We start from the raw sequence: 21,748 nt of genomic DNA on the forward strand, positions 1-21,748 counted from the left end.
AGAAGTTGGTGCCAAAGACGCCCAGCTTGTTTAAGCCCATACAAGCTTCGTTTAAGACGCTACGATAGCTCTTTCACGCTTGTAACTCCCAGAGTTTGCAACAACTCCGCCGGTATCTTCATGACATCGGGGATATAAAGCTAAATATCGTACTCGTCTTCAGGCATCGCTTTGACATAGGCCGCCGGGACGTCTCCGTGCCTAGCGCGCACACCCCAAATCATCGATAGCATTAAAATCACTCTGATGTTGCCGATTTCCATCACTAATATAATCAATCCTGAGCAGTTACTCGTTTCCACACGCGACGAGGCGCGCTTTAAACCTTTCAACCTGCCCGTCGCCACGTCGCTTCGTCTTGTACACCTACTTCGTGTGAAGTCGCTTGGCGTCAGGAATACACTTGATTATTGTCCATGTTTCATTTTTTTCTAGTGACCTCAGCTCTTCAACTTCCGCTTGCGCCCAGAGGTCACTGTGGGGGCTGCGCCGGGCCTCCCTATAGTATTTCGGATCAGGCCCGTGACCAACAGATGGTGCGATGGGTGTATCCGTTGACACTTCCAACACTGCCAACACCATCATATGAGGCTCACCTTCAGGGACCAAATTTCCTTGATATTCGTCTGGCTCAAGCTGTCGACGCGACTTCTTCTTGCTCCGCATAGATCTTCTGATGCTAGAGCCATTAGCACTCTTCGTGTCGATTCGCGCGTTTCGCGAACAACCCCCATTCCCGTTGGAAATTTCTCCACCCTCTCGAGTAAGATGATCGCACGTCAGGACAGGAGCATGGCTGTTCTCGTTTGAAATGATCTCGGCGTCGCTTTCCGTTTCGAGCGCCTGACGTACTTGTTCGTTCGCAGCAGCACCCAGCGTCTCGATTGCGCTGATGTGGCGCGTCGTTATCACCTTCCGATCGCTGGCTAGCAAGACTTTGTAGCCTTTAGTCTCGTCATTTTTACCAATGATGTACCCTCTCACCGCACGCCACTCAAAGTTTTTCTTCTTTGGATCTCTAAAGACCATGCAAGTCGACCCAAATATCACGATCCCAGTTAAGTCAGGAACTTGTCCGGTCAGAAGCTCGAGGGGTGAAGCCTTGTTTGCGTTTGCACGAGTTGGACTGCGGCTTAAAATGTACGCGGCGTAGTCTGCAGCATCGCTTCAAAACGTGAGGGCAATTGCCGAGCCAAAAAGTATGCATCGAAATATATTCATGATGGTTCGATGCATACGCTCAGCTTTCCCGTTGCTTGCTTGAGTCGCGGCTTCGCTCACCTGACGAGCCACTCCTTGTTGCTTACATAGCAGGTCCATGTTTGCATATTCACCTCCTCCATCCGTACGTAGGACATGTACGCGACATCCGAAACGCTTCTCAAAGAAAACGAGAAAGTGTTCGAGCTTTTTCGCAGCTTGGTATTTTGTTTTGCCCGCGAATACACGCACGTAATTCGTCTTGTGGTCCACGAAATTTACCAAATAACGGTTGCCATGTCGATCAAGACGCTTGATCGGCCCTTTCAGGTCACTGCAAATGACACCTCCCACGCGATCTATTGGCGAGTTTTTTCCTGAATCCTGCATGGACTGGCGGGACTTGGTTGCCTTTCCCTAGGCGCAGATCTGACAGTTCACACGCGTGAAGTCCGTAAGCTTGATTCCCGACTCGGGCTCACGGGCCATTCGCTGGACGGTGTCGAAAGATAATTGGCCAAAACGAACGTAAAAGTCCATCAGGGAGCCTTCTTAAACTTCCGATGAACGTGGTTCCCTGACAATTGCGCTCATTAACATGTCTTGAAAAGACTTAGATGGGAGCTTACGACAGCGAAGATTTACCACCAGCACGTTCGACTCTAGTTTGAGGTGAAAAAACACCTGTGACGGTGTGCCCTTTGTAATAACCATGCCTCCGTGACGCGATTCGATGCGACATCCTTGCTGAGCTAAAAGTCCAAATGATATTAAATTCCGCGACAGAAGAGGCGCGAAGTATACGTACTCACCTGAAGTTCAAACTCCTTCCCTTCGGCGATTCCAGCAAGAGAAACAGTCCCTTTCTTCGTAACCTGAAGTCGTTCGCCGTTTGGGAGGAGCAGCCAGTTCGGTTCATCGCAGTCCACAGCGTTTTCAAGCATCGAGACATCTCGAACCAAATGTCTGCTTGCACCGCTATCTACGATCCAGTGATCCATGTTCACGCCGTCTCCGTGAGCTGCAAGCGCCCATCTAGTCTTGTCGCCGACCATTGTACTGTTCTTCTTCTTCTTCGATTTGCACTCCCTGGCTATGTGACACGTGAAACATTTTCTTGTTTCGCCAACTGTATTTACGACGCCCTTGGCGACGCTTCTCATTGGACGGTCGTCATCTTCAACCTCTTGCGCCCATGCTACAAGCTCTTGTGCATGGTGAAGATAGTCCGTGCGGCTTGGATCAAATCAGTCCAACTATCAGGAATCACCTCAATCAAGTTTGGCATGAAAATGGTGCTTCTGTACTACTTCCAGAAACTGCAATCAGCTCCTTGCATTCGCTGTTTTAGTCCAGCGCACCCTCGAAGCAGATGCAACGTCAGGGGCATTAGGCTGGAAAATCGCGAGCGCACAAGCAACGCGAATATGTTGGACGACACGAGGCGCCACCATAGGCGGAGTTACCAGACTGCACTCGTTTGTCTGAACTAGAAGCTCATTTGATGGCACTTAATATCCCGGATGCCATCGCATGGTATGTGGACGGCATTCGTAGGACGTTACCTTCAAGATGGTGGTGCGTCCAGTATGTGATGACGATGTGTCATATCAGCAGTGGATTGGGTTTTTATAAGAAACGCCAGTATCGGTCGAATTTCGCTCGGTTTTAACAGCAATGGTACTTAGAATCTTAGAATCCTTTATCATACCTTCTCACCCAGCTCACTCCTGCCACCCGTCACGTAGCCACGTTCAAAACGACTGGCTTGTATAAATTTTATTAATCAATAAATAAAATATTTGCAAAACTAGCTCAATGGCAGTTGCCAAGGTTAATGTTGAGGGTTCGAATCGACTCGAAGAACGTAAATAAAGATAGATATGACATAAATCGGTTGGCAATTGTACGAATTAACTTTAAGTCCCGGCAAACGGGCAGTGCCTGTTCATAATTTCACTGCATCGCTTGGAAACGTACAGACCCGCTCTTTCAATGTAGTGATGTATCTCTGGAATGTGACAGCAAACGTCTTGGCATGCACAACCTAACCCTGATATACGTAGCAGACTTGACCGCATACATGAGGCGACTGGATTCCTTGTGCTGTCGTTGGAAGGGTATGATCTCGACTCAGTTCGAGCCGAGACAACGCTCGAAGAACGTTTCGTGCTGAAAGATAGCTCTGAGTGGGCGGCTCTTTTTCGTAGTGCTGACTACAAGAGGCAGTCGTGCTGGCCAGCGATAAACACCGGTGGGACAAGCAGCACATCTACGTTAATGACTCTCTTCTGCGGAATAGACCGCTAGAGATACCATTTGACCACTAGTTTATTTACACGTATTACCTTACACTACCCGAGAGTGGTGCGACACCGTTATCAGTCGCGCGCCTGCGAGTGCTCTCGCTGTGTGGTACCGTGAATTCGAGCAAATACGACAACTTTGCATAAATATTGCTGACGACCAGGATTGAAGTCTTGCAGTACAGCTACATATGGGAGTGGCACGCGTAAATGTATCCTCCTCCACGGTAACAACCGGCGGGGGGGGGGCAGTCAGCTGCCCACCAGTAGCACAGGCCTCTAGGCCGCAATCGGTCCATAGTGGTGTCACACAAACCTCAATGGAAGCTTTCTACCCGAAGAGAGGGATTATGCGTTGAAAAGGCAATTTTGCAAACAACAACGTCTGGTCGTTGCACGGAGGCGAGCCTTGGTCAGAATGACGCGCGAAGTACCGGGATCATTGACTATTGGCCTACTAGATTAAAAAATGGCAAATAAAGAATGGTTTCAGTCAGAACTGGCATTGAGGTCGAGATCGTGCTATTACATGTCATAGTGTCTTTAAATACGTCTTGTAAGCATGTGGCCAATCCGGTCACAAACTACGGGATTGATCGTTGCCATCGCGTCATAAGAGCAACTAGGGATACGAATTTTCCTGTTTTAAGCATGTATGCCCTTATAGACCATTGCATGCGCCTGCTCACCGTCTGCCTCGCAAAAAGCGAGAGGAAGGGAATGCTCCAGCTGAATAGGTGCACGGCACTCTACTAAGTTACATCGCAATTCGGGTGACGATCACGACAAGGGTGAAACTCAAAAGCTTAGAAGCTCTCCAAATATGATCAGCCGCCAACTGTCACTCGGATGAGCAATTAAGACAGGTGTAACCAATTCTAGGCGATGTCCGCGTTAGCGACGAATAAAAAAACGCGTTGACGTAGAAAATAGTTATGTTGATATTGGAGCATGCCTCCTAGACAGCTGCAACTGCTCAGCGCTTTTGTCTCAAAGTATTTATTCTCCCTGTGTCAAAGCATTGTTATCCGTTATAGCTTCTTGAAGTACATGGGCAGATTGACGATCTGGTGCCGGGGGATTTATACATGTCATAAACAATTAGTGGCCCAGGAGCCTAGCTGACAATAAATATCAAGCCGGGCTTTAGGTAACAACGAAGCACTTACCGTGGTACGTGATGTCTCTTAGAAGCAAAAACTTTAACATCAAAAACGGAGTCTAGACTCATTAAATAGTCTCGGTTTCTTATAACTGACTTAGCAGTGCCGCTAGAGCCACTCCTGTAGCTTACGATTTTGAGGGACCTAAACAGCTATTCCGTATGGATGAGAATGTCCTGTCGGGTGCCTGTGATTAGGTAAAAGCTGGCAGGGTTCAAAAAGTTGAAGCGTCTATTCTTCTCATTACTGAAGGTGAACGAAGATGTAGTTTACACTGAGCAATCACTTAATTTGCAACCGGATCGTGGAGTTCGGCATGAAATATTTCATGCCGGCAAAATCTAATGCTGCGAGGCAGGAGTCTTAAGTAAGATAGCAATGTGGTGTGCTCGAGTTTTCTTCGTAAACTTGTGGACCCAACATGCAGCGGAGCAATCGTCCAAAACAGGAAGCCAAGATGTTGACATGACTGCAGACCATTGATCACTAGACTGGAAATTGTTGTCATCTGGGTTCTCATTGATTATAGGGAACGTTCTGTGCCGGAAAGGTAAGGTTCGAATTTCCCGACTCTAATCAGCTGCTCGCTCTCGCGTCCAAAAGATCAGGTGTACCACGTTTGCTGTTCTATCAAAATACACTTGTTTGGTATCTTGTAGGAGCTGAATCACTTTCGCCTTGTCGTGATTGCCATTGTCTGGGCCCATTGTGATCATCCCTATCAGCCGTGCCCTGTTCTGGAAATCTGCGTGTATCGAAAACTCATGGTGTATTTTGATTATCAGATCGCCTTCGACTTGAGCATGGATGGTATTTTGAATCTACCGTAATGCTTCATTAGTGCAGATCCGCATCAGAAATTCAGGGAGTTTGGCGCAGAGGATAGACCTCTCTACCAGCCAAAGTTGTATCCCGCAAAGAAAGACAACTATCGCGCCATGCGCTGTGACAAATGAGTCGCCGTCCTCAACGAGGCATGGTCTGTATTGATGACAAAGGGTTTGCTGTCTATCAGCTGAACCCGAAAATCGACATGGGCGTATTTCATTGCGAGAAGTTCCTTGTCGTGCGCTGGATAATTCTTCTCAGTGGCCTTAAGCTGCCGCGATTGAATCGAAATTACCCATTCATTACCATTGGCATCCAGCTGCAAGAGATCACAGCCAATTGCAAAGTCTGATGCATCATACACCGCACTAAATGGACGATCCTCGTCCGGCAACGCCAATATTGGTGCCGACTTAAGGCTCAGCTTAATCGCTTCAAAAACTTGTTGAGCCTTCCCAGTCCACGATCAGACCACGTCGTTCTTCAGCAAGTTGGTCAATGGCCTAGCCATCTTTGCGTAATTCTCGCTGTACTGGTGCAAATATTTCGCGAGACCCAACCACTTGCGTTAATCCTTCTCGGATGACGGCGTTGGCCATTGTGTAATTGCACGAATTTTCTCTGGATCCGCACGGATTCCATTCTTACTAATAAAACATCTAAGAAAGAGAATCTCTTCCGCCCCAAAGAGGCACTTGTTGATGTTTGAAAAAGTCGGTTTTCGCGCATACACATCAATACCGCTCGAAGGTGCTCGATATGGACCTGAACATCCGTTTTACCCCCTTCAGTCTTGCTGTGAACGAATATATCGTCAAAATACGTCTGCGCGAATTGCCGCATCGGCCGAAAAGAGTTGCGTAATTAGCCTATTGCAAGGAGATGGAGCGTTAGAAAGCCCCTGGGCATGACCAACCATTCCCACAACATCCCACTGGGAGTACTCACTCACTGCTGTGAGAGAAATATCTGTTTCCCTCATGAGTAGGTAATAATAGCCGTCGGCCATGTCGAGCGCCAAAAAAATACTGCATCCGGCTTTATGTTGTTCTGCAACATATCTTTCCGAGGAATTGGCGTAAATGCCGGAATATTGACCGCATTCAACTTGTTAAAGCATAAACCATGCGCCATTTCCAATTGCGTTGACGCACACATGCGTCGGCGACGAGTGTGGCGACTTCGACTCTCGAACTAGGCTTGCTGCGTGCTTTTCCGCAAAGAATGCGTCAATAGCGTCCACTTGCTCCTTGGGCAGTGGCCATTGGCGCGTTGTACAGTACTTTGTACCCGGTTCCAGATCAATCTTGTGGCGTACATACCAATCTGGAGGTAACACCGAGGGAGGATCTTCCGAGACCACATCCGCAAACTACTTCAACAGAGGATAAAATGGATCCCTTGGATTCTTCAGGATGGCCGAGCCATACCTCTTCTGACGATGAGCCTTCCTCTCCTCGTCCAACACCTCCAGGTCCATGACCGAGGAGGTGTTCAACTTCACAGACGTCGCTTCCCGACGTATGAGGACCACAACTTCTAGCGAACCCTCATTGAGGTCCGCTAGAAATTCCCTTTGGGATATCTCCTCACGCTCATACAATTCTTCGAGCTTAGGAAGCGGTTCCACCTCAATCATGTCCATGTCATGTCGATCCGCGACTATGATCTCTAATTCAGGAACTGAACCAGCCCCATCTTGGGCGTATCGCCGTGCTCTTACACCTTCCTGTGGAGTTGAGCCAGTCTCACCGCTTTGTACGCGCTGTGCAACAGCTAAGATTTCCTGTGACAAGCTGAGCCCATCTTTGCCACGTGCGCATTGCCCACCGACTGCGTCTTCCTGGGTGGAGACTGACCCAGCCTCACCCCCCTTTACGCGTCGTCCAACGATAACGATTTCCTGTGAAGGAGTGAGCTCATCTTCTTCACGTGCGCGTCGCTCAACGACTGCGTCTTCCTCGGTGGAGACTGACCCAGCCTCATCACCCTTTACGCATCGTCCAACAATTGCGATTTTATGTGACAAAGTGAACCCATCTTTGTCACGTGCGCGTCGCCCAGCGAGCCTCATCACCCTTTACGAGTCGTCCAAAGACTGCGATTTCCTGTGTAGGAGTGAACCCATCTTCTTCACGTGCGCGTTGCGCAGCTACAGCGTCTTTCTGAACGGTAATGACCACAGCATTACCGCTTGCGCAACCCCCCACGGTTACGTCTTCCGGCGAAGAAGGAAACGCATCTCCTCCACTAATGTGTCGCCGAGCGATATCGCTTTCTTGAGCAGTTGTGACCGCCGCACTATCCCGTGCGCAACCGCCCACGGTTGTGACTTTTCATGAAAGAGCAATCACGACTCCTTCATTCGCGCGTCGCACAGCGACACGACTTCCTGCGCAGTAGTGATCGCAGCTCTACCGCTTCCGCAACCACCCTCTATCGCGATTTCCGTTGTGAAGGCTGACCCAGCCTCAACACCTACTAAGGCCCCAGTCGATACTTGACGGCCTTCTCGATGCACCACCTCCGCCGAACCGGCAAAGAGATGTTTCGAGCGTGGAATGTGATATTCGTACACAAATCCATCGCGTGACGAAGAGAAGACATCACCCACCAAGACTCGTTTCACGATTGGTTTTGTGACTAGCAGCCACGGTGCGACAACGCCAGTCGATACTTGGCTTATGCTTCATAAGCCATGGCATCTCTAGGATGAGATCATACCGATCGTCCATATCCAAGACAATTAACAGTTCTTCAAATTAAACCTCATCAAATTTGATTATTAAGGGTAATAGAACCTTACGAGTCGATACGATCGATCCTGTCGCTAGGCACCTTGCTGTTGCTCTTCGAGTCTTCAATAGCCTTGGCGTACAACGCTTGATTCTTCTCCACAGTGGCCTTAGTCGCGAAGTTGTATGACGCGCTCGAGTCAATCAAGACCGTCGTGGGGTCTTCGTACTTCTTCACCCTAGCGGTAACCACCACCAACTTTGACCGCACTGCGGGCACAGACAAACACAACAGTGTTGTTCGCGGGACTTGTTCTTCAGGAAGAGGAAGAGGCAACCTTCCTCCTTTCTTGAGAGCGCGTGTCCTCCCAGAAGGACGTCTCGCGCCTACTGAGAGACTTCGTTTACCGACTCTACAACGCTCACTGCGTTCAGAGGTTGCTTCGTCGAAGCAGGCTTGCTATGGACTATCTTCTATGGGTTCTTGAGGTAGTTTCTGCGACAATGACCAAGCGCATTACATTCGAAACAGTGACCACCGGCCCTTAAATATCCCCAGCGCGGACGCGCCGGTTCGGCCGATGATATCTCCATGGGGTGGNGACAGGATCATGGCTGTTCTCGTTTGAAATGATATGCGTCGCTTTCCGTTTCGAGCACCTGACGTACTTGTTCGTTCGCAGCAGCACCCAGCGTCTCGATTGCGCTGATGTGGCGCGTCGTCATCACCTTCCGATCGCTGGCTAGCAAGACTTTTTAGCCTTTAGTCTCGTCATTTTTACCAAAGATGTACCCTCTCACCACACGCCGCTCAAAGTTTTTCTTCTTTGGATCTCTAAAGACCATGCAAGTCGACCCAAATATCACGATCCCACTTAAGTCATGAACTTGTCCGGTCAGAAGCTCGAGGGGTGAAGCCTTGTTTGCGTTTGCACGAGTTGGACTGCGGCTTAAAATGTACGCGGCGTAGTCTGCAGCATCGCTTCAAAACGTGAGGGCAATTCCCGAGCCAAAAAGCATGCATCGAACCATATTCATGATGGTTCGATGCATACGCTCAGCTTTCCCGTTGCTTGCTTGAGTCGCGGCTTCGCTCACCTGACGAGCCACTCCTTGTTGCTTACATAGCAGGTCCATGTTTGCATATTCACCTCCTCCATCCGTACGTAGGACATGTACGCGACATCCGAAACGCTTCTTAAAGAAAACGAGAAAGTGTTCGAGCTTTTTCGCAGCTTGGTATTTTGTTTTGCCCGCGAATACACGCACGTAATTCGTCTTGTGGTCCACGAAATTTACCAAATAACGGTTGCCATGTCGATCAAGACGCTTGATCGGCCCTTTCAGGTCACTGCAAATGACACCTCCCACGCGATCTATTGGCGAGTTTTTTCCTGAATCCTGCATGGACTGGCGGGACTTGGTTGCCTTTCCCTAGGCGCAGATCTGACAGTTCACACGCGTGAAGTCCGTAAGCTTGATTCCCGACTCGGGCTCACGGGCCATTCGCTGGACGGTGTCGAAAGATAATTGGCCAAAACGAACGTAAAAGTCCATCAGGGAGCCTTCTTAAACTTCCGATGAACGTGGTTCCCTGACAATTGCGCTCATTAACATGTCTTGAAAAGACTTAGATGGGAGCTTACGACAGCGAAGATTTACCACCAGCACGTTCGACTCTAGTTTGAGGTGAAAAAACACCTGTGACGGTGTGCCCTTTGTAATAACCATGCCTCCGTGACGCGATTCGATGCGACATCCTTGCTGAGCTAAAAGTCCAAATGATATTAAATTCCGCGACAGAAGAGGCGCGAAGTATACGTACTCACCTGAAGTTCAAACTCCTTCCCTTCGGCGATTCCAGCAAGAGTAACAGTCCCTTTCTTCGTAACCTGAAGTCGTTCGCCGTTGGGAGGAGCAGCCAGTTCGGTTCATCGCAGTCCACAGCGTTTTCAAGCATCGAGACATCTCGAACCAAATGTCTGCTTGCACCGCTATCTACGATCCAGTGATCCATGTTCACGCCGTCTCCGTGAGCTGCAAGCGCCCATCTAGTCTTGTCGCCGACCATTGTACTGTTCTTCTTCTTCTTCGATTTGCACTCCCTGGCTATGTGACACGTGAAACATTTTCTTGTTTCGCCAACTGTATTTACGACGCCCTTGGCGACGCTTCTTATTGGACGGTCGTCATCTTCAACCTCTTGCGCCCATGCTACAAGCTCTTGTGCATGGTGAAGATAGTCCGTGCGGCTTGGATCAAATCAGTCCAACTATCAGGAATCACCTCAATCAAGTTTGGCATGAAAATGGTGCTTCTGTACTACTTCCAGAAACTGCAATCAGCTCCTTGCATTCGCTGTTTTAGTCCAGCGCACCCTCGAAGCAGATGCAACGTCAGGGGCATTAGGCTGGAAAATCGCGAGCGCACAAGCAACGCGAATATGTTGGACGACACGAGGCGCCACCATAGGCGGAGTTACCAGACTGCACTCGTTTGTCTGAACTAGAAGCTCATTTGATGGCACTTAATATCCCGGATGCCATCGCATGGTATGTGGACGGCATTCGTAGGACGTTACCTTCAAGATGGTGGTGCGTCCAGTATGTGATGACGATGTGTCATATCAGCAGTGGATTGGGTTTTTATAAGAAACGCCAGTATCGGTCGAATTTCGCTCGGTTTTAACAGCAATGGTACTTAGAATCTTAGAATCCTTTATCATACCTTCTCACCCAGCTCACTCCTGCCACCCGTCACGTAGCCACGTTCAAAACGACTGGCTTGTATAAATTTTTATTAATCAATAAATAAAATATTTGCAAAACTAGCTCAATGGCAGTTGCCAAGGTTAATGTTGAGGGTTCGAATCGACTCGAAGAACGTAAATAAAGATAGATATGACATAAATCGGTTGGCAATCGTACGAATTAACTTTAAGTCCCGGCAAGCGGGCAGTGCCTGTTCATGGTTTCACTGCATCGCTTGGAAACGTACAGACCCGCTCTTTCAATGTAGTGATGTATCTCTGGAATGTGACAGCAAACGTCTTGGCATGCACAACCTAACCCTGATATGCGTCGCAGACTTGACCGCATACATGAGGCGACTGGATTCCTTGTGCTGTCGTTGGAAGGGTATGATATCGACTCAGTTCGAGCCGAGACAACGCTCGAAGAACGTTTTGTGCTGAAAGATAGCTCTGAGTGGGCGGCTCTTTTTCGTAGTGCTGACTACAAGAGGCAGTCGTGCTGGCCAGCGATAAACACCGGTAAGACAAGCAGCACATCTACGTTAATGACTCTCTTCTGCGGACTAGACCGCTAGAGATACCATTTGACCACTAGTTTATTTACACGTGTTACCTTACACTACCCGAGAGTGGTGCGACACCGTTATCAGTCGCGCGCCTGCGAGTGCTCTCGCTGTGTGGTACCGTGAATTCGAGCAAATACGACAACTTTGCATAAATATTGCTGACGACCAGGATTGGAGTCTTGCAGTACAGCTACATATGGGAGTGGCACGCGTAAATGTATCCTCCTCCACGGCAAAAACCGGCGGGGGGGGGGCAGTCAGCTGCCCACCAGTAGCACAGGCCTCTAGGCCGCAATCGGTCCATAGTGGTGTCGCACAAAACACCACTTGAAAACGTCCACTTTTATTTATCTAATGGAAGCTTTCTACCCGAAGAGAGGGATTATGCGTTGAAAAGGCAATTTTGCAAACAACAACGTCTGGTCGTTGCACGGAGGCGAGCCTTGGTCAAAATGACGCGCGAAGTACCGGGATCATTGACTATTGGCCTACTAGGTTAAAAATGGCAAATAAAGAATGGTTTCAGTCAGAACTGGCATTGAGGTCGAGATCGTGCTATTACATGTCATAGTGTATTTGAATACGTCTTGTAAGCTTATCGTAGCATGTGGCCAATCCGGTCACAAACTACGGGATTGATCGTTGCCATGGCGTCATAATAGCAACTAGGGATACGAATTTTCCTGTTTTAAGCATGTATGCCCTTATTGACCATTGCATGCGCCTGCTCACCGTCTGCCTCGCAAAAAGCGAGAGGAAAGGAATGCTCCAGCTTAATAGGTGCACGGCACTCTACTAAGTTACATCGCGATTCGGGTGACGATCACGACAAGGGTAAAACTCAAAAGCTTAGAAGCTCTCCAAATATGATCAGCCGCCAACTGTCACTCGGATGAGCAATTAAGACAGGTGTAACCAATTCTAGGCGAAGTCCGCGTCAGCGACGAATAAAAAACGCGTTGAGCATGCCTCCTAGACAGCTGCAACTGATCAGCGCTTTTGTCTCAAAGTAATTATTCTCCCTGCGACAAGCATTGTTATCCGTCATAGCTTCATAGCTTCTTAAGTACATGTGCATATTAACGATCTGGTGCCGGGGGATCTATACATGTCATAAACAATTAGTGGCCCAGGAGCCTAGCTGACAATAAATATCAAGCCGGGCTTTAGGTAACAACGAAGCACTTACCGTGGTACGTGATGTCTCTTAGAAGCAAAAACTTTAACATCAAAAACGGAGTCTAGACTCATTAAATAGTCTCGGTTTTTTATAACTGACTTAGCAGTGCCGCTAGAGCCACTCCTGTAGCTTAAGATTTTGAGGGACCTAAACAGCTATTCCGTATGGATGAGAATGTCCTGTCGGGTGCCTGTGATTAGGTAAAAGCTGGCAGGGTTCAAAAAGTTGAAGCGTCTATTCTTCTCATTACTGAAGGTGAACGAAGATGTAGTTTACACTGAGCAATCACTTAATTTGCAACCGGATCGTGGAGTTCGGCATGAAATATTTCATGCCGGCAAAATCTAATGCTACGAGGCAGGAGTCTTAAGTAAGATAGCAATGTGGTGTGCTCAAGTTTTCTTTGTAAACTTGTGGACCCAACATGCAGCGGAGCAATCGTCCAAAACAGGAAGCCAAGATGTTGACATGACTGCAGACCATTGATCACTAGACTGGAAATTGTTGTCATCTGGGTTCTCATTGATTATAGGGAACGTTCTGTGCCGGAAAGGTAAGGTTCGAATTTCCCGACTCTAATCAGCTGCTCGCTCTCGCGTCCAAAAGATCAGGTGTACCACGTTTGCTGTTCTATCAAAATACACTTGTTTGGTATCTTGTAGGAGCTGAATCACTTTCGCCTTGTCGTGATTGCCATTGTCTGGGCCCATTGTGATCATCCCTATCAGCCGTGCCCTGTTCTGGAAATCTGCGTGTATCGAAAACTCATGGTGTATTTTGATTATCAGATCGCCTTCGACTTGAGCATGGATGGTATTTTGAATCTACCGTAATGCTTCATTAGTGCAGATCCGCATCAGAAATTCAGGGAGTTTGGCGCAGAGGATAGACCTCTCTACCAGCCAAAGTTGTATCCCGCAAAGAAAGACAACTATCGCGCCATGCGCTGTGACAAATGAGTCGCCGTCCTCAACGAGGCATGGTCTGTATTGATGACAAAGGGTTTGCTGTCTATCAGCTGAACCCGAAAATCGACATGGGCGTATTTCATTGCGAGAAGTTCCTTGTCGTGCGCTGGATAATTCTTCTCAGTGGCCTTAAGCTGCCGCGATTGAATCGAAATTACCCATTCATTACCATTGGCATCCAGCTGCAAGAGATCACAGCCAATTGCAAAGTCTGATGCATCATACACCGCACTAAATGGACGATCCTCGTCCGGCAACGCCAATATTGGTGCCGACTTAAGGCTCAGCTTAATCGCTTCAAAAACTTGTTGAGCCTTCCCAGTCCACGATCAGACCACGTCGTTCTTCAGCAAGTTGGTCAATGGCCTAGCCATCTTTGCGTAATTCTCGCTGTACTGGTGCAAATATTTCGCGAGACCCAACCACTTGCGTTAATCCTTCTCGGATGACGGCGTTGGCCATTGTGTAATTGCACGAATTTTCTCTGGATCCGCACGGATTCCATTCTTACTAATAAAACATCTAAGAAAGAGAATCTCTTCCGCCCCAAAGAGGCACTTGTTGATGTTTGAAAAAGTCGGTTTTCGCGCATACACATCAATACCGCTCGAAGGTGCTCGATATGGACCTGAACATCCGTTTTACCCCCTTCAGTCTTGCTGTGAACGAATATATCGTCAAAATACGTCTGCGCGAATTGCCGCATCGGCCGAAAAGAGTTGCGTAATTAGCCTATTGCAAGGAGATGGAGCGTTAGAAAGCCCCTGGGCATGACCAACCATTCCCACAACATCCCACTGGGAGTACTCACTCACTGCTGTGAGAGAAATATCTGTTTCCCTCATGAGTAGGTAATAATAGCCGTCGGCCATGTCGAGCGCCAAAAAAATACTGCATCCGGCTTTATGTTGTTCTGCAACATATCTTTCCGAGGAATTGGCGTAAATGCCGGAATATTGACCGCATTCAACTTGTTAAAGCATAAACCATGCGCCATTTCCAATTGCGTTGACGCACACATACGTCGGCGACGAGTGTGGCGACTTCGACTCTCGAACTAGGCTTGCTGCGTGCTTTTCCGCAAAGAATGCGTCAATAGCGTCCACTTGCTCCTTGGGCAGTGGCCATTGGCGCGTTGTACAGTACTTTGTACCCGGTTCCAGATCAATTTTGTGGCGTAAATACCAATCTGGAGGTAACACCGAGGGCGGATCTTCCGAGACCACATCCGGAAACTCCTTCAACAGAGGATAAAATGGATCCCTTGGATTCTTCAGGATGGCCGAGCCGTACCTCTTCTGACGATGAGCCTTCCTCTCCTCGTCCAACACCTCCAGGTCCATGACCGAGGAGGTGTTCAACTTCACAGACGTCGCTTCCCGACGTATGAGGACCACAACTTCTAGCGAACCCTCATTGAGGTCCGCTAGAAATTCCCTTTGGGATATCTCCTCACGCTCATACAATTCTTCGAGCTTAGGAAGCGGTTCCACCTCAATCATGTCCATGTCATGTCGATCCGCGACTATGATCTCTAATTCAGGAACTGAACCAGCCCCATCTTGGGCGTATCGCCGTGCTCTTACACCTTCCTGTGGAGTTGAGCCAGTCTCACCGCTTTGTACGCGCTGTGCAACAGCTAAGATTTCCTGTGACAAGCTGAGCCCATCTTTGCCACGTGCGCATTGCCCACCGACTGCGTCTTCCTGGGTGGAGACTGACCCAGCCTCACCCCCCTTTACGCGTCGTCCAACGATAACGATTTCCTGTGAAGGAGTGAGCTCATCTTCTTCACGTGCGCGTCGCTCAACGACTGCGTCTTCCTCGGTGGAGACTGACCCAGCCTCATCACCCTTTACGCATCGTCCAACAATTGCGATTTTATGTGACAAAGTGAACCCATCTTTGTCACGTGCGCGTCGCCCAGCGAGCCTCATCACCCTTTACGAGTCGTCCAAAGACTGCGATTTCGTGTGTAGGAGTGAACCCATCTTCTTCACGTGCGCGTTGCGCAGCTACAGCGTCTTTCTGAACGGTAATGACCACAGCATTACCGCTTGCGCAACCCCCCACGGTTACGTCTTCCGGCGAAGAAGGAAACGCGTCTCCTCCACTAATGTGTCGCCGAGCGATATCGCTTTCTTGAGCAGTTGTGACCGCCGCACTATCCCGTGCGCAACCGCCCACGGTTGTGACTTTTCATGAAAGAGCAATCACGACTCCTTCATTCGCGCGTCGCACAGCGACACGACTTCCTGCGCAGTAGTGATCGCAGCTCTACCGCTTCCGCAACCACCCTCTATCGCGATTTCCGTTGTGAAGGCTGACCCAGCCTCAACACCTACTAAGGCCCCAGTCGATACTTGACGGCCTTCTCGATGCACCACCTCCGCCGAACCGGCAAAGAGATGTTTCGAGCGTGGAATGTGATATTCGTACACAAATCCATCGCGTGACGAAGAGAAGACATCACCCACCAAGACTCGTTTCACGATTGGTTTTGTGACTAGCAGCCACGGTGCGACAACGCCAGTCGATACTTGGCTTATGCTTCATAAGCCATGGCATCTCTAGGATGAGATCATACCGATCGTCCATATCCAAGACAATTAACAGTTCTTCAAATTAAACCTCATCAAATTTGATTATTAAGGGTAATAGAACCTTACGAGTCGATACGATCGATCCTGTCGCTAGGCACCTTGCTGTTGCTCTTCGAGTCTTCAATAGCCTTGGCGTACAACGCTTGATTCTTCTCCACAGTGGCCTTAGTCGCGAAGTTGTATGACGCGCTCGAGTCAATCAAGACCGTCGTGGGGTCTTCGTACTTCTTCACCCTAGCGGTAACCACCACCAACTTTGACCGCACTGCGGGCACAGACAAACACAACAGTGTTGTTCGCGGGACTTGTTCTTCAGGAAGAGGAAGAGGCAACCTTCCTCCTTTCTTGAGAGCGCGTGTCCTCCCAGAAGGACGTCTCGCGCCTACTGAGAGACTTCGTTTACCGACTCTACAACGCTCACTGCGTTCAGAGGTTGCTTCGTCGAAGCAGGCTTGCTATGGACTATCTTCTATGGGTTCTTGAGGTAGTTTCTGCGACAATGACCAAGCGCATTACATTCGAAACAGTGACCACCGGCCCTTAAATATCCCCAGCGCGGACGCGCCGGTTCGGCCGATGATATCTCCATGGGGTGGAGCCTTCGGCGAATTCCGTCGACCCGACATGGCCCTAGGCCAATCTCGTGCAGTGGCCTTCCAGCAATGCTATGTGCACAGCTTCGTTGAACGAAATCGCTTGGCGGCGAAAGAGTTCAGTGCGAATAGGACCGACTCGGACGCCGTCCATGAACACCGTAACATTTACTTCTTCCGACAACGGAGCCCCGGCCATGGCGGCCTCCAAATTTTAGAGCTTATTGACATAGTCCTGTAAGGACCGGTTTTGTTGCTTGCTCCGCAAGAACAACGACCGATGACGGTAGGCTACGTTGGCGATCAGAAACGTCGTTCGCATCTCCTGAGCCATGAACTCCCACGATACAAAGTATTCCGGAGTAGACGTCTCCTTGGACATAGCTCACGCCCTTGCCCGACTTCGCAAATTCGAAAGGGCAAAGGCTACTTGAGAACTCGTGTCTCGAATCTGGCCTGCGCTCAGCGCAATCTCGATCTTCCGGATTCAAAAGAACAATCTATCCGCTTCCTTTCCGTCGAACGTGGGAACGCGGATCTTCATAGGCTTCAAAATATCTGGACGCGGCGTATGCGACGCGGTCGTTGAAGAGGCACCCTGTGCCTCAGCTCTCACTGCCGTACGTGCGGCATCTTGCGCCGCCGTACTCACGTGAGCAATGAGAGAGGACTCGAAGCGCTCGAAGCGCCCAATTTGAGCCCTTTGTTGGTCGGCAGTCAGGAAAGGGAACCCGACAAACGTCTCTTCGCCTAACAGACTGACCGTCCTTTCAAGTGTCGCCCAATGGGCATCGGAAAGGTGCCTGAGTGGCATATAGTCTTCAGGGTCATCCATTCTGAGGGCCATCCAAATTGTTTCAATCCTTGGCCGCGGGATTGACTACAAGCGCTATCAGGTGTGACAGGGTCACACAGCAACTCACAGAGGAAGTTCTATACTGTTAGATATTGAGATCTTTATAGCAGTCTTACTACAGTAATACATCAGGCTACTATATGCTACTAATTTAGTACTACTGAATATCAATACTTCGTACTTGAGGTGCCGACACGTATCATTCGTACCTAGCTAAGTCACAACGGTAACCCAGCTATATTCCTGATGTACTGACACCCCCCTCCCCGACCATATGGCATTGACACAATATCCTGAATGTGTCAGTACACCGGTCACATGTATCCCCGTTACAGTAACGATCTTCTATTTACTACTGAGCATATTATATTAATGACTAACTAAGTATGGCGCCTCCTTGCGCACCGCACAATCGTACCTTATAACGAGTAGCGGGGTTGATTTAGACTTAAATCAACCAATCAATAGAGCTAATGGCTCATTGCGTCAATATTAACAAATTTTGTAAGAATGGAATTATTTAAGTCAAAATTAAAGATAATAATTTTGTACTTCTTTTTTATTTCCTCTCATTGAAATTATATTTGTTATCACTCTTTATAGAAAATAATACTTATGCAACAAGACACCCGTTACATCACTCTTTTGTAAATGTTGCTGATTGTAGCCTAGGTGATTCCATAGAAAAATTGAACCGCTCCATTGCCCATGAAGCCAACATGGTTTGGCTCATCTTTCGGTCAGCTGCTTTCTTCATACAGATTTCACGTTTCTGATTGTAGGTGAGGCGGACCTGATACATAACGAATTTCATGTTTTAGTTATATGAACTTGTTCAGAATTATGGTCACCAATCAGCATGTTGATCCTCCTTAAAATCCAGCTGTGACCCCCCCCCAATAAACAAGGCGCTATTGTTATTTAAACTGTAGTAATGATATTTCCGCTAATCTATAATTTCCACTACTTTAAAGATTTTGCCTGCCACCGGAGCTATACGAAAGCAGAGGAATGAATGTAGTCAATTTTTTTATTGGCTGTCAGTTATTATTTTCTTAGCTTTCACGTTTGCCGAGTAAATTACCTATCCCTTCTTATATTTTAAATCTCACATCAAACGGTCGTTTCCATTACGTATGAGCGATTTTTGATGAAGTTAAATTAAATTATTTTTTAATAAATGGCAGCAGAAGAAGTACCTACCGTCTGCATACGCGAGCTTCATGGTCACCACGGACCTATCAATTCCATTCGCTTTAATTGTATGTTAGTGCGCTGAACTTTCCTAACACACTCGGGCCGCTTGTCGTATTAAGCTTATATGATGCATTGCAGCCAAGGGCACTTACGTAATGACTTGCGGTCAGGACAAAACTATAAAGCTTTGGAACCCCCATCGCGACTGCGAAGAAAAGCCAAAGCAAGCTTTACTTGTAAAAACATACGAGGGCCGACACGGCTATGACGTACAGGATGTTACAATGTACGAGGAAGCACGAACTTGGGAAAAATGGTGAATACCCAAGTGACGATTGGATGTGATATTTATCATTCGGTACGAAAGAGCTCGAGACAACTCAAAATTTGCCTCATGTGGTCGAGATCGAGCAGTCTTTATGTGGGACGTACAAACTGCTAAGGTAATTCGCAAGTTCGAAGGCCACGAGCATGTAAGTGAACGGATTTATGATACAAAGACGTGGCTGAAGAATTTAATTTTTTACCTTATAGAGCGTGAATTGTGTGCAGTTTAACGCATACTCTTCAGTGCTGCTAAGTGGCTCCTACGACAAGACGGTTCGAGCCTGGGATATTAGGTGAATTTAGTTGTATGTCGACGTGATTTTCTGACTTTCCTGCTAACTTTTTCTCGGTTACTAGAGCTCGAAATGCATACATGCCGATTCAAATTCTTGACGACTTTCGAGATAGTGTCACATCAATGGTTGTCACTGACCATGAAATAGTTGCAGGGTTGGTAGGGAAAATACGCGAAGCGAAACAATATTGATGTATTTCTTGACCTGAAGGTGCGTCGACGGCATTGTGCGCACGTACGACCTCCGTGCTGGACAACTCTTTCGTGAACATATTAACGGTATATTCGAAGGCAATTCCTATAACTAATGTACTTATTAATTGATTCCCACCGGTGATGATGTAGAACCTGTGGTGTCGGTTACTCAATCCCCTGATGCGCGCTTTATTCTTGCTGGATGTCTTGATGGATCCATTCGACTTATCGAGAAAGTGAATGGGAGAGAAATAAAGAGGTGCGGTCGCGCGAACGCTTTTTAGGTCTTATTTTTGATTGATCACGCCCGTCATAGCTTTCGTGGACACATCGTGCAAAATTACAAAATTGAATGTACGATCTCAAGTTCTGGAGCCTTCGTGCTTAGTGGTTCCGAAGATGGAAAAGTTTATTGGTGGGACCTCGTAGACGAAAAGTGTCGGAATTCGTTTTCGGCACATGCCAAACCTGTTCGAGCCCTCGGATACCATCCTGAGGGAAGCATGTTAGTCACTGGCTGTGTGGACGGCTCCGGCAAAGTCTGGTCACATAATGGATAATCAAGACCACTAGTTTGGCTGCATTAATGCGGCAACGCACTTTATTTGCTCGTATTACACTCATCTGTGGAAATAATTGGTTTCGTCTTGAAGAGCTCTTGTACTTACGACAAATATAAGACTTTTTGGCAAAGTGATTGCTGTTGATTTGCATAAGTAACTATAGTAAAGCAGCACACGCCGTATTGACTTCTTAATTTAATCAAATCGAGTACTCATGATTGCATTCATTTTATATTGATGCAACACAACTAAAATCTAAATCGTCCTGTGGCCAAAAAGCGGTCTTCTTTATAAATTTAGCTTCCAGCGACAAGGAGGACGCGACTCTCAATACCAAGTTGTATGTACTTTTCTTCTCAAGTCTACTCCTCTGCAGGGCATGCGACTGCAGTGAACAGGTCCCAGATGTTGCCATTTACAAAGTCGTTGTCTACGATGCTCACCAAAAAGTACGTGGTGTAGATTTCGTGCAGTAGCATAGCCGACTGGCTGTCTTTAGTGTACAGTGACGCCCACATTTTCATCCACAGCGCAAATGCTTCATCTTTCCACACTAGGAAACTGTTGCAATCCACAATCGTAGGCTGCAAAATCTCCTTGTTAGGAAATACACCCCACGTCACAGCTACGGCCGATTTACGAGCATTCGAGTACGAGTGGCCTTGCAAATTGACGGCATGGTATTGCACTGACGTCTTCTTGGCAGCACTGTCGATAATAATTTTCATATTCTCGGGCGACACAAAACACTCGACGTATGCCTTTTGATACACGCGGCCTCCTGGGCCACCCCACCCAAACATAGGATCACCAGACATTACGCCATTCACGCGCGGCTGACTATTGATCGTCATGAATCCAGCTGCGTTCGCGTCAGCGAGTTCCTGCTGAATGGTTGACGTCTCAGCATGCAGCGCAGCATCGCACCATGGCAGACTCGAGATCTCTCCACGTACGTATTGTACAAACGTTTGGTGAATGTCTTCTTTCGTGAGAGGATTTTCACCCCACAAGGCACGGCGCTCGCTTGACGATGACGGGTTGGAAGGTGCGAAATGGGATTCCGTGAGTTCACCAAACGCAGGACTCTCACTATTGCCCCAGCGGCCGTTCGGATACTCGTCCCACATGGCCGTGCGATACACGTAACTGGTAGGTCGATTCGACCAGTAAATTGGACGCACGCCCTCCGACGCTCGCTTTGTCGACGCCTGCCACGGTAATTCACGGCGTGAGACACGGCTCGAGAGCGACGACAGTCCATTAATAATGCGAAGCACGGACCGTTCCAAGTTAAGTGTGTAGAAATGCAGGCCAGGAACGCCGGCGTCAATGAGCTGCTGGCTCATTGTGATACCGAGCTGCACCCCGTAATCCTTAACAGCTTCGTCATCGTTCTTAATGGGATCTAAGGCCTTTCG

The 21,748-nt window shown here is 48.2% G+C and overlaps 5 protein-coding genes across 5 annotated transcripts; 4 read left to right on the forward strand and 1 right to left on the reverse strand.

Annotated features, from left to right (window-relative positions):
* Window positions 1-5,047: 5,047 nt before the first annotated feature.
* On the forward strand, window positions 5,048-5,499 carry CCR75_003606 (uncharacterized protein; the record flags this gene model as incomplete). Its single annotated transcript, XM_067961700.1, has 3 exons — window positions 5,048-5,128; window positions 5,199-5,219; window positions 5,329-5,499. The coding sequence occupies 3 exons, from the start codon at window positions 5,048-5,050 to the stop codon at window positions 5,497-5,499; spliced, it is 273 nt and encodes a 90-aa protein (XP_067814932.1).
* Window positions 5,500-11,307: 5,808 nt separating this feature from the next.
* CCR75_003607 (uncharacterized protein) lies at window positions 11,308-11,559 on the forward strand (the record flags this gene model as incomplete). Its single annotated transcript, XM_067961701.1, has 1 exon — window positions 11,308-11,559. The coding sequence occupies one exon, from the start codon at window positions 11,308-11,310 to the stop codon at window positions 11,557-11,559; it is 252 nt and encodes an 83-aa protein (XP_067815227.1).
* A 1,552-nt stretch (window positions 11,560-13,111) lies between these two features.
* Window positions 13,112-13,563, forward strand: CCR75_003608 (uncharacterized protein; the record flags this gene model as incomplete). Its single annotated transcript, XM_067961702.1, has 3 exons — window positions 13,112-13,192; window positions 13,263-13,283; window positions 13,393-13,563. The coding sequence occupies 3 exons, from the start codon at window positions 13,112-13,114 to the stop codon at window positions 13,561-13,563; spliced, it is 273 nt and encodes a 90-aa protein (XP_067814903.1).
* Window positions 13,564-18,930: 5,367 nt separating this feature from the next.
* On the forward strand, window positions 18,931-21,748 carry CCR75_003609 (uncharacterized protein; the record flags this gene model as incomplete). Its single annotated transcript, XM_067961703.1, has 8 exons — window positions 18,931-19,012; window positions 19,086-19,233; window positions 19,315-19,420; window positions 19,482-19,567; window positions 19,632-19,724; window positions 19,781-19,848; window positions 19,915-20,023; window positions 20,081-21,748. 8 exons carry the CDS (start codon window positions 18,931-18,933, stop codon window positions 20,322-20,324), a joined length of 936 nt encoding a protein of 311 aa, XP_067814904.1. The 3' UTR covers window positions 20,325-21,748.
* On the reverse strand, window positions 20,690-21,676 carry CCR75_003610 (uncharacterized protein; the record flags this gene model as incomplete). Its single annotated transcript, XM_067961704.1, has 1 exon — window positions 20,690-21,676. The coding sequence occupies one exon, from the start codon at window positions 21,674-21,676 to the stop codon at window positions 20,690-20,692; it is 987 nt and encodes a 328-aa protein (XP_067815320.1).

This window comes from Bremia lactucae, linkage group LG1 (assembly GCF_004359215.1).
Source record: "Bremia lactucae strain SF5 linkage group LG1, whole genome shotgun sequence".
Classification (NCBI taxonomy): Eukaryota; Oomycota; class Peronosporomycetes; order Peronosporales; family Peronosporaceae; genus Bremia; species Bremia lactucae.